Source organism: Scyliorhinus torazame, chromosome 8 (assembly GCF_047496885.1).
Source record: "Scyliorhinus torazame isolate Kashiwa2021f chromosome 8, sScyTor2.1, whole genome shotgun sequence".
Classification (NCBI taxonomy): Eukaryota; Metazoa; Chordata; class Chondrichthyes; order Carcharhiniformes; family Scyliorhinidae; genus Scyliorhinus; species Scyliorhinus torazame.
In genome coordinates, this window is record NC_092714.1 from 56298192 (window position 1) to 56311260 (window position 13069).

Below are 13069 nucleotides of genomic sequence, written 5' to 3' on the forward strand. Positions count from 1 at the left end.
CCGGGGGGTGCCCCCACAGTGGCCTGGCCCGCGATCGGGGCCCACCGATCCGCGGGCGGACCTGTGCCGTGGGGGCACTCTTTTTCTTCCGCCTTCGCCATGGTCTTCACTATGCCAGAGGCGGAAGAGACCCCCTCCCCTGCGCATGCGCGGGGATGACGTCAGCAGCCGCTGACGCTCCCGCACATGCGTCGCCCGGCGAAGACCTTTCGGCCCCGGCTGGCGTGGCGCCAAAGGCCTTTCCCACCAGCCGGCGGGGCACAAACCACTCTGGCGCGGGCCTAGCCCCTCAGGGTGAGGGCTTGGCCCCTAAAGGTGCGGAGATTACCGCACCTTTGGGGCGGCCCAACGCCGGAGTGGTTCCCGCCACTCCATTACGCCGGAACCCCCTGGTCCACCGGGTAGGGGAGAATCCCGCCCATGGAAAGTGAGGGAAACCTGACAGAGATTATAACAATCGTCGCCAATGGGATGGGAAATTGGGCAGAAAAAGGTTTGTTGATGCCCAGAAACTCCAGCCCAAGGTATCTATAAGTTTTATTTGAGTCAGATAAATAATGCAGAGAAATTGATAATTCAGTGTTTGCTGTACTCTACTGGTGAAGGGATATGAGCACTACAGGAAATAGCAGCAACCACTGCTTGAATTAAATTAAGATTTTCTTTTCAACATACAATAATTTTGATCAATTGCCAATTATTCTCATGTTCCTCTGAATCCAGTCTCCGAACTTTGTGATTCTGGTATAAACTCCAGGGTGCCCATATCGACCACACCCTTGTCCCCAGCTCACAATTCCGGCCAGAAACCACTTTCCTGATGGTTCTTCACAAGCCAGTGGTCCTCCAGAATCACCCTACAGAGAACAAGAAAAGTAACACAGATGTGTAACTCTACCAAACTGAGTTTAGTGTTTCTATGTCATAAATATTCAAGCAAGGTTTTCAAATCATCCATTCTGCGTTCTTTATATTTTGTTTCTAGGCCGTTTAAAAAGTAAATGTCAACAATAAAGGAAATACGACAAGAATTATTTTAAAATGCATTTAGTAGTTATTGAACAAGCAATTTTCAATAATCAGTAAAGGTCCAGCCAATATATTAACGAGTTTTTCTTAACTGAACTGTGTTTACTGGTGTGCAAATATTCTGGGTTTTTTAAAGAAAATATGTTTGGGTTATTTTTAATTGTCTTTTTTGTAGAAGATATTTACAAATGCGTAGGTGTGTAACTCACTAGCAGATGACAGTGTAGCTATTAAAAGAAAGTTAACTCCTGTTCACTACTAACAGTGGGTGAAATTCTCCGACCCCCCCGCCGGGTCGGAGAATCGCCGGGGGCTGGCGTGAATCCCGCCCCCGCGGGTTGCCGAAGTCTCCGGCACCGGATATTAGGCGGGGGCGGGAATCGCGCCGCGCCGGTTGGCGGGCCCCCCCGCTCGATTCTCTGGCCCGGATGGGCCGAAGTCCCGCCGCTAAAATGCCTGTCCCGCTGGCATAAATTAAACCACCTAGGCGGCGCGGGCGGGCTCCGGGGTCCTGGGGGGGGGCGCGGGGCGATCTGGCCCCGGGGGGTGCCCCCACGGTGGCCTGGCCCGCGATCGGGGCCCACCAATCCGCGGGCGGGCCTGTGCCGTGGGGGAACTCTTTCCCTTCCGCCTCCGCCACGGTCTCCACCATGGCGGAGGCAGAAGAGACTCCCTCCACTGCGCATGCGTGGGAAGCTGTCAGCGGCCGCTGATGCTCCCGCGCATGCGCCGCCCGGAGATGTCATTTCCGCGCCAGCTGGCGGGGCACCAAAGGCCTTTTCCGCCAGCTGGCGTGGCAGAAATTCGTCCGGCGCCGGCCTAGCCCCTCAAGGTTGGGGCTCCGCCCCCAAAGATGCGGAGCATTCCGCACCTTTGGGACGGTGCAATGCCCGTCCAATTTGCGCCGTTTTGGGCGCCAGTCGGCGGACATCGCGCCGTTTTCGGAGAATTACACCCAGTGTCCCTCACTTTAACCCTGCCAGTCAAAAAAAAACTGAGAATGGTGATTTGTGCTACAGCCCCATGACTGTTGCTATCAGACTATTTGCTGATACAAATCTAGAATTTCATACACTACCCCAAAACCTTCCTTTCATTTTGCTCCCCTCTATTTTGAAGGTGTGCCTCATGATAAGCATAGTTCCAGAATAATAGTGCAGATGAGGCCCTTCGGCCCATCGAGTCTGCACCCACTCATGAAAAACACCTGACCTGTCTACCTAATCCCATTTGCTAGCACTTGGCCCAAAGCCTTGTATGTTACGACGTGCCAAGTGCTCATCCAGGTACTTTACAAAGGATAATAATCTTTATTATTGTCACAAGTAGGCAGACATTAACACGGCAATGAAGTTACTGTGAAAATCCCCTAGTCGCCACACTCCGGCACCTGTTCAGGTACACTGAGGGAGAATTCAGAATGTCCAATTCACCTCACAAGCACATCTTTGGGGACTTGTGGGAGGAAACCGGATCACCCGGAGGAAACCCACGCAGACACGGGAGAACGTGCAAACTCTGCACAGACAGTGACCCAAACAGGAATAGAACCTGGGACCCTGGCACCGCGAAGCAGCAGTGCTAACCACTGTGCTACCTGTCTCTACTACCCTCCCAGGCAGTGCATTTCATTCCAGACCATCACCAATCACCACCCTCTGGGTAAAAATGTTTTCCCTCAAATCCCCCCCCAAAACCTCCTGCCCCTCATCTTGAACTTTTGTCCCCTCGTAACTGACCCTTCAACGAAGGGCAACAGCTGCTTTCTATCCACCCTGTCCATGCCCCTCATAATCTCATCGATGTAACTATTTTTCTTGTGTGAAAAATTTTCCCATGGCTGAAATCTCATCCTGCCCAGCAGGAGCCCCCTGTATTGTAATTAGGGGGTGCAGTAACGTTCTGATTTTTCGTTCCTAAGCTGAATGTCACTGACGCAGGGCATAGTACCTCTGCAGTGCTGAGTTAGCTAATCACAGTTGGGGAAGTAGAGTTTCTGTACAGATCTTCTGTCTGGGATTTTCTGTATCCAAATTTATATGAATACTTTCAATGACAGAATTTGAGTTTATGGCAGTTGTTGTTGATACAATATTAATTGTATTGGGTCATACAGTTTATTAAAAAAACTGATGATCAATATTACCGCACCATAAATCTGCAAAAATTACAATTGTCAGCTGTGCTAACATAAGTTTCAATAAAAATGTAGCTGTTCATACTTCACAGGCATCAACGTGTCCAGTAAGATATCCTGCACAAAGCATTCGCGATGATACTATATTTCCTATAAAGTTAATGCATGTTGTTTGATTAATGATTCTTACTTCAGCCTTTTGAAGGATAGTAGGAAGTTGACCTGTAAAAAAAACATTTTCTGTTCAGTTAAGAATGGATTATAAACCTTTTGTTTCAAATGATGCTCTACTGTAAATCACATGCATTGTTTGTTTAAATCATATTTGTGCTCATAATGCATGTACAGCAGCTGAATAAATGTGGATCATTTTCCACCTATTATAGCAATCTGTCTGTGTGTGTGTCTGTCTGTGTTTCTTCAAAACTAGATTGGCGCGAAAAACATAATGAAGCATATTACCTCTTAACAAAATATAAAGCTATAATTGTTCTTTTGGATATATACAAAAAACTGCTACATTAGGTATATATTGGAGTTAGTCATGAGGATGTTGTAAAAAAATTATGGTTGCATATGACTTGTCTTCGCTAATCTTTGGTCCAACTTCATGCATGTATTATAGGCCATCTCTTAAAAAGGCTTCTACCACATCCCCTTTTTTAATATTTAATTGAGCACCGTGTATAGAGCATACACTTCCAGTTCAATAATATTAATATTCTTTTCTTGTTTTTGCTGAAAGAACATAGAACATACAGTGCAGAAGGAGGCCATTCGGCCCATCGAGTCTGCACCGACCCACTTAAGCCCTCACTTCCACCCTATTCCCGTAACCTAATAACCCCTCCTAACCTTTTTGGACACTAGGGGCAATTTATCATGGCCAATCCACCTAACCTGCACATCTTTGCACTGTGGGAGGAAACCAGAGCACCGGGAGGAAATCCACGCAGACACGGGTAGAACATGCAAACTCCACACAGACAGTGACCCAGCAGGGAATTGAACCTGGGACCCTGGAGCTGTGAAGCCACAGTGCTAACCACAATGCTACTGTGCTGAAAAGAGCGTTTTTTGCAAGGTTTTTCGTTTTTCATTCGTCAGGCCATTTGCAAGAATAAAATAATACCGTATAGGAGGAGAGTGCTGATTGTTTGGCAAGTGGACTCTGATTGGTAGAGGTGCTGCCATGAGGAATGCACCAGTTGATGGTTACTTACAGTTAACTGACAAAATAAAATTAAATGATAGCAGATGCTGGAATCGGAAATGAAAATGCTGGAAAACCTCAGCAGTTCTGACAGCATCTGTGGAGAGAGAACAGAGCTAGTGTTTCGAGTTTGGATGACTCTTTGTCAAAGCTCCATCCAGGTTCAAAACTTGAGCTCTGTTCTCTCTCTATAGGTGCTGTCAGACATGCTGAGATTTTCATGCATTTTCTGTTTTTGAAAACTACCAAGCATTGTTTGAATTTTAAAGTGTAGTGCAGGATGTAGTGCAGGGTCCACACACTAGGTGAAGAAATTTTCTTTTAGATGAAGCCTTTTGTCTCAAAAATATGAGCACTTGTATTTATATAGTAGCAGCACATTTGATGTAATAAACCATCCCAAGGCATTTCACTAGAATGTTATAAGCAAAGTTTGACACCTAGCCAAAGGAAGTGATTTCGGGAAGATGACAAAAGCTTGGTCAATGAGATAGGTTTTAAGAGGCAGCTGTTGGCTGTGGTCCAGTTGGTAGCATCTAGCCTCTGTATCACAGAGACCTGGGTTCAATTCCCACTCTAGAGTTTGAGCACAAAAATCAAGACTGACGATTCAGTGAAGCACTAAAGGAGCCCTGTGCTATCAGATACACACACAGAGAACATACAGTGCATTCGGCCATTCGGGTCTGCACCTACCCACATTAAACCCTCACTTCCACCCCATCCCTGCAACCCAATAACCCCTCCCAACCCTTATGGACACTACGGGCAATTTTAGCACGGCCAATCCACCTAACCTGCACGTCTTTGGGAGGAAACCGGAGCACCCAGAGAAAACCCATGCAGACACGGGGAGAACGTGCAAACTCCGCACAGATAGTGACCCAGCGGGGAATCGAACCTGGGACCCTGGCGCTGCGAAGCCACAGTGCTAATCACTTGTGCTACCGTGCTGCCCAGATGTGCTGTCTTCCTGATGAGATGTTTAACTGAAGCCCTGGATATAAAAGGTTACCCCTGTGTCCTGGGCAATCTTCATCCCTCAATCACAAAAACAGATTATCTGGCCATCAGCACATTACTGTTTGTGGGAATGTGCACAGGTTGGCTTCCATGTTTAAACAGTGCGGACACTTCAAAAATACTTCATTGACTGTAAAGGGCTTCGAGTCCAGAGGTCATGGAAAGTGTTATATGAATGCAAGTCTTCCTTTTCAAGGAGCGCCTTAAGGCATGAGTGGTCAAGTGGTGGAAAGGGTTAGGGCGGGAATTCCAGAGCTTATGGCTGAAGAAGCTGATGGTACAGCTACCAATAGTGAAATAATTATAATTAGAGATGCAGAAGAGACCAGAATTGGATGCACATGGATACCTCAGAGGGTTTGGGGGGTTGGACGAGATTACAGAGATGGGTGAGACCATGCAGGAATTTGAAAACAAGGAGGAGAAATTTAAAATTAAGGCATTGATTGCTTAACCAGAATGTAGCTGAGGCAATGGCAGAGTGCAGCAAAATTACAGAGTTGGGAAGAAGTGGTGTTCGTAACCAATGTACATATGTGGTCAGATGTTCATCTCAGGATCAAATATAACATTTTGTAGTTGTGTATATCAAAATAAACCTCATATTCATCAATAGCTGGGCTATTGCATAAGCAATCTTATTACTTCCAGTGAAAAAAACATATCTGGAGTTCCAGCGAGCGGAGCTCCTCATTGTAAAAATCGGCCCTGTTCAGGCCGCTTATTTAACCCGAGTCGCGTTGAATAGCCATGTGTTTCTTGGCACGGTGAGTGCTGGGAAACATGCGGTTAAACGCGCTTGCCCAGGATTTTGGGAAGATCGCGCCTTATGCCTCTATTGATAACTCACAGGATCCCATTGCCTTATTAACCACTTTCTCAGCAGTGCCCTGCGAGCTTCAGCAATTTCTCCAATTAGATTCCCAGATTCCTCTGCCCCTACATCTCTTCTAAAATTATGTCCTTTATTTTTTAGATTGCCTCTCAACATTCTTCCAACCAAAATATATTGGGCGGCATTCTTTGTCCAGCAACGCCAGAAACGTGATCAGGTGGACAATCTCGCGTCAGCCGAAAATCGAGGCTGGTGCTGGAATGCCATGCCCCAGTGCCTCAACAGCAATGCGAATGCGTTCCATGCCAAAGCTGTACAGTAATAATCATTAGCATATAATTAATGACCCCGATCAGGTATTCTCCAGCCTCCCGCGATACTCCACCAGGCGGTATTATCCGCCTCCACCAGGCGGAAGCTATGCCAGCGTGGTTCACTTTTGGTATTTAAAAATGTGAACCGGGTGCTGTGACTGCTGAGGGTGTAAGAGGAAGTAAGCTGAGTACTCAAAAACACAATTGTAGGCAGCCAGCCGTGTTGCTGGCCGGGTGGGGGCTGTCTGCCAGGATCGGGGGGGGGATCACATAGCCGGCCCAAGGGTGAGACCACACAGGAGGACGCAGGACAGGGGCCGCTAAGCGTAATGCTGGAAGGGACGAGATGGAAGGCAGGGCTCGGGGTCACCCAGCTAGTGCAAGTGAACTCTGGGGCGCGGTGCAGGAGGCAGGGCGTCGGGGGCAACGGTTGCGGGTAGGGCTATTGGACCTGGATGGGCACGAGTGTACTCACCATGCCAACGTGATGGATTTCAGATTAGAGCCAGGTATTGTTGGTATCTGCCTTGCCACCTCAGCCCTGGCGGATGTCCTGAGGCTGTACGGTGCTGCTCAGTGGGGGAGGGAAACCTTGCCGAACAGGAGCCTGCCCCGAGGAGCAGAAGCCAGCCGGTGACGATGGAGAGCCGTCCATCCAGAAGGCCGAGGAGGAGGTGGGAAGGAGGTGTAGCATCAGGCTTTGTGTATACTGGCAGTGCCTGTCGTTCAAGGACCTTTTGGACCGGGGGTGCCGCCGAAGACTCCGCTGAACCATCACCTGTGCTGGTTGAAAGTGCATCTCACACAACCCAAGGGCATGGGGGAGGACATCCGCCCCCAGTGACCGTCAAGGTGACGATCGCCCTGAGTTTTGTATTGTGGTCTTTCAGGCACCGAGCAGGGACCTCTCTGGGATCTCCAAGTCCTCCGTGCACAGGTGCACCTGTGCAGTGATCCTGTATGCCGGGTGGTGCATTAAGACACTTTCGGAATGGACCGAGCCCACCATGTTGCCCGGTCAGCGGGATTCGTCATAATCGCTGGCATGCCAGGTCCAGGGGTGATTGATAGGACACGTCCCTATCCGGGTACCAGCACGAGGGGGTGCTTCATCAACTGGAAGGGTTTCCACTCCCTCGATGTGCAGCTGGTGTTTGATCACCTCATGTCTGCGCCGGATACACAGGCAGCGCGCACAATGCCTTGATCCTGGCACACTTGTCGGTGCCAGAGACTTTCGAGGTGCTACCCAGGTGAGGGGCTGGCTGCTGGGCGACAGTGGTTATCCACTGCGGCCGTGCTGATGACGCGTATTCGGAGGGCACAGACCGACGCAGAGACCCACCACAATGATGTTCATGCAGCGACCAGGGGCGTGACCAAGCGGTGCATCAGTGTCCTGAAGGCACGGTTCAGGTGCCTGGATCGCCCTGGAGGGGCCCTCCAGTACACCCCTGGGAGAGACTCCGTATTGTCGTGGCCTGCTACATCCTGCACAACATGGTGCCGCAGAGGGGCGACGTGCTGGAAGAGGAGGTGGAAGACCAGCATGCCTGTCTTACGAAGAGGACGTGGAGGAGGGCCAGTATGGCCAGCACATGGGGCCCGGGACAGGCATGGGAAGCCGCTCAGCGTGTGCACCAGGGCTATCCCGCAAGGAACAGCCTGGTCGCCTCTGGGTTCACCGATTAGGGGCCTGGTCGAAGGCAGCTCAACCGTTCCATCCTCCCGCCACCCCACCCCCAATCGACACCCCACCCACAACCCCAGCACCTCCACAGCGTCTCCAAGCTCCCCACCAGCTGCACCACAGATATGGCCCTAGGTCAGCATTACCAGTGGGTCTGATCCATGGGGCAGAGGATGATGACGACCCGTTCTATGATAAACTCTAGTGCTCCGCAACGTCTGCCACTGTCTGACTCTCGCCCGGGTGTCACATTCCAGCCATGCCATCTAGCAGCATCCAGGCCCCAGGTCTCCACCCGCACGGGAGACACTGGCCTGGGCCCCACCACCTCCTCCTCCCTCGGGGTGGCCAATGGTCCCCAGGCTACTCCCTGGAACGGCTTCCGGCGTCGCCTGTCTTTGCCAATCCTGGAGGCCCCCACTTGTGTCGACCAGGGTCTCGATGCTCGTGGCCATGGAGCACAGGGACTGGGTCACGTCCCGCTGGGACTGTGCCACATTCCCCTGGGAATGTGCCAGAACATTCAGTGACCTTGTCAGGTTGCTCTGTGGCTGGCTCAGGCCAGCCAGCACCTGGCCACTGCTCTCAGTATTCGCAGCTATGTCCCATTGTAACTGGGCCATGCTCTGGAGCGCCGCAGCAATGTCCATATGGCCCTGGTACATGGCTGCCTGTGACAGGGCAGCCCTGTCCTGTGCCTCATCCACTGCCTGCACACTGTGCACCAGGCCTTCAACATTCTGACCCATGGCCGATACCTTTGCACCCAAGGGCTCCACCGCAGACGGCACCCGTTCAGTGTTGGCCTGTGTAGCACGCATGATCGGTACTGCCTCCTGCTCCTGCAGGCGGTTGGACTCCTCCAACTGCACCTGCAGGCGCTGGATGGCTGCTGACACCCCTTCATGTAGTCCCCGACTCTGTGTCTACATCTCCAGCATTGATAAGACTGCCCTTTGCAGAGGGTGTGGAACTCCTTGCTGCAGTGGAGGCCAAATCACTGAGTGTCTTTAAGACAGAGATGGAGAGGTTCTTGATTAATAAGGGGATCAGGGGTTATGGGGAGAAGGCAGGAGAATGGGGATGAGAAAATATCAGCCATGATTGATTGGCGGAGCAGACTCGATGAAATGAAAATCGCTTATTGTCACAAGTAGGCTTCAATGAAGTGACTGTGAAAAGCCCCTAGTCGCCACTTTCCGGCACCTGTTCGGGGAGGCTGGTACGGGAATTGAACCGTGCTGCTGGCCTGCCTTGGTCTGCTTTAAAAGCCAGCTATTTAGCCCAGTGTGCTAAACCAGCCCTCCGATGGGCCAAATGTCTAATTCTGCTCCTATGTCTTATGGTCTAAGCAAAAGACCCGCCTGGACGGATGCTAGCCCCTGGGGCCGGGCTGCCCTCTGACTATCCGCCTCCTTGTGGATTCCTATCTCTACCTGATCTACTGCAGCACATGTGTGGTGCGCACCACATAGTGTCCCAGGAGACTCTTCATTAAAATGCCCAACCGAGGTGAGTATCTCTGGTATGGTGGAGGGTGTAGCTGACAGCAGTGATGCAAAGTTGGTGTCATCCCCGGACGTGTCCTCCAGGATGTCACGGGGTTGCAGCTGGGTGTGAGGGGCCCTGGGCTGCGCAGCCCCATCATCTGCTAAGTTGCGGGGTTGCGGCTGGTGGCGGGGGACACGGTTCGTTCCTCATCGTCCAGTGGTGACCCTGGAAGACGCAATGTAAGATGTATGGTTGACCACGGGTGGTCTTGGTCTGGGGCGGACTGTGACTCACATGCCGTAGGGACATTGCAATGTATCGGGGCTCACCTGGCTGTCCCATGCCGACCTGCGCCTCAGCGATTGCCTGCTCTGCCACCCCGCCGACCAGGTCCAATGCTATCTGCTCCGCCATAGGAGCAGACCTGAGGAGCTGCAAGTCTGGCGTGCCCCTCCAGTCTGTTCTTGCTCCCGGCTGTTGTGGGCCGCCTTCGCCTTGTGGGGGGGGGGGGGGGGGGAAACAATAATGGACAGTGTGAGACACTCGGACGTGGGCAGCTGGTGGCTTGTGTGTGTGGGGCACCCGGCCATGGATGGAGTCCTATGGATCTTGGCATGTGTCGCAGGTTGTGGTGCGAGGGTGCTGGTGGCGGGCAGGATTCCGTCGCCCTATTGGGGTGGGTGTGTGGGGGTGGTGCCAGGGGCATGGGGGGGTGCTGTCCATCCTCATCCATCGCTGCCTGCTCACCTGGTGGGGGCCACATTTGGGTGGATGGGGGGCAGTGCCAGGGGCGTGGTGGTGGTGGTGACTCACCCGGGCCGCCCTGAGGAAATTGTGCAGCTTCTTCCTGCACTGCTGCAAGTCCTCTTGGTGGAGTCCACGGCGCTCACTGCCTCTGCCACATGTGCCCAGGCCCAGTTGACTTCCGTGGGTGGCAGCTCCTTCCCAGCCCAGGGAACAGGGTGTCTTTCCTCTCCTCCATGGCATCCAGCAGTGTTTCCAGCTCTGTGATGGCAAACCTCAGGGCCGCTCCTCGTGGTGCCATCTTCTTGGCTGGAATGAGAGTGAATGGGGAGTGGAGTGTTTATATGCAGCTCAAGGTTGTCAGACTCTCGAGTGCCAATTCTGACAGCAGTGAATCCGATGCTGGCATTGGTTGGAATTGCACAAGTTCCACGTGGTGCCGGTGCGGGCCCATTTGCATGTCCTGAATTGCGACCGGTGCCACTATCAGGATCGTGGAAACACCACCAATCCAGTCTCGGCGTCAGCGCTTAGTCTCCAGAATGGAGAATCCAGCCCACTTCACCCTTCTCTACATTAAAGTTCATCTGCCACATGTCTGCCCATGCCGCCAGCCTGTCTATATCTCCTTGACGTTTATCACTATCCTCCTCAAAATTCAGAATACTTCCAAGTTTTTTGTCTTCTGCATATTTTGAAAACTTTGCACTGCACACCCGTGTCTAGGGCCGAGATTTCCAACCCCAACACCGACTTTTAACAGCTCTCCAAATCATCCATTCCATCAGCGACGATACCCGCTGGTGTCAGAGTCAGAAAGTCCTGCCCTCGCTGATTAATATAGATCAAGAAAAGCAGGGGACCTAACTCTGACCAACTTTGTACCTCTGAGGCTACTGATCTTTTTATTCCAATGGCTTCAGCTTTGTTCACGATGCTGTTACGGGCACTTTATAATACATATTTTGATCGTCAGTATATGCCACATTAATTATACTACCCTCATCAACCCTCACTGCTACCTCATCAAAAAACTCAATAAAATTATTTAAACATCAGAATCATGGAATCAAAGAATTTACAGTGCAGAAGGAGGCAATTTGGCTCTTGGAGTCTGCACTTGGAAAGAGCACCTTACTTAAGCCCACGCCTCCACCCTATCGCGTAACCCAATAACTCATCTAACCTTTTGGACACTAAAGGCCAATTTGGCATGGCTAATCTACCTAATCTGCACATCTTTGGACTGTGGGAGGAAACCGGAGCCCCCGATGGACACCCACGCAGACACGGGGAGAACATGCAGACTCCACACAGACAGTCACCCGAGGCCGGAATTGAACCTGGGAGCTATGAGGCAGCGTTGCTAACCAATGTGCTACCCTTTACTTGCCTTTAAAATAATTCTACGCTGGCTTTCCTTAACTGATCCACAATTGTGCAAGAACTGTTAATTTTGTCCCAGGTCATCATTCTTAAATGGTTTCCACCACTGAGATGAAACTGTCTGACATATAGTTGTTGTACTATTAACCTAATAATGTAGAATTTAATTCCCTAAAATGTAACTATTATTCCAATTATCAGGAATATTATTAAATTGTATTTGTGTCTGCGTGGCATGTGAATATGTGAACATTTAATCATTCTGAGTGTTCTTCATGTGATTTTTCTAGTAGCATTAAATAATTGACTAAAATCAATCTATCCCTTAATCCATTAGCTATAAATATATTTGGCAACATAGTCAAAGTTATTTAGTTGAATGAAAACTAACAGGTAGAAATAGCTTTACGGGTAACTAATTTACCTTTTTCCTGCACTAAACCCCAACCAGTAATATAGCATTTTCGATTTGCAGGAAACACGTGTAACACTGATGGAAGACACACTGGTTGGACGTAACTATTGAATACTACAGGGTCTGAAAGTTCAATCAAGGCTATATCATAATCCATTGTGATATTATTGAATTGCTCATGAATTATCATCCGTTTGATGAATCTGGTTTGTACAGTAGTTTCTGAATCAGTTTGGGAATGCAGTCCAATCATTGCTTTCCATAATAGTCGATTAGAGTACCTGGCACAAAAAAGCAAAAGGTATTTGATTGTGAACACTTAAATAAGTTCTTGGGTGCAATAATGAAAAAAAACATGAAAAGATAATTTTGCATTTTTACAAACAAATACTTCATATGTTCTGTAATGGCATGACGATTTTATGAAACAAAATATGATCAAATTAATAGATAAATGTGACTGGCACCCGAACCCTGCCACTAGTCCTTTACTGACACACTGTGATGATCGTAAAGTTTTAATGTATAAATCTAAACTTAAAAAATATTGAAAATAGAATTAGTGTAATATATTTTTTTTAATTCTTAGGTTACCTATATTATTATGATCACTAATCAAGGCACATTTCCCTGCCAGCTGGTCCATATTGATTGCAGAAAAACACCGGTTTGCTTTATATCGCATTTTTTTTTAAAGAGTACCCAATTCATTTCTTCCAATTCAGGGGCAATTTAGCGTGGCCAATTCATCTACCTTGCACATCTTTTGGGTTGTGGGGGCGAAACCCACGC

At 49.7% G+C, this 13069-nt stretch overlaps 1 protein-coding gene across 1 annotated transcript in view; it reads right to left on the reverse strand.

Annotated features, from left to right (window-relative positions):
- Positions 1-332: 332 nt before the first annotated feature.
- LOC140427856 (suppressor of tumorigenicity 14 protein homolog) overlaps positions 333-13069 on the reverse strand; it is a 318812-nt gene continuing 306075 nt past the window's right edge. The window contains exons 17-19 of the mRNA XM_072513648.1: positions 12287-12558; positions 3252-3388; positions 333-857 (exon numbers count right to left, since the gene is read on the reverse strand). Coding sequence (XP_072369749.1) covers positions 687-857; positions 3252-3388; positions 12287-12558 — 580 coding nt within the window. The 3' untranslated portion in view covers positions 333-686. The remainder of the gene's footprint in view (positions 858-3251; positions 3389-12286; positions 12559-13069) is intronic.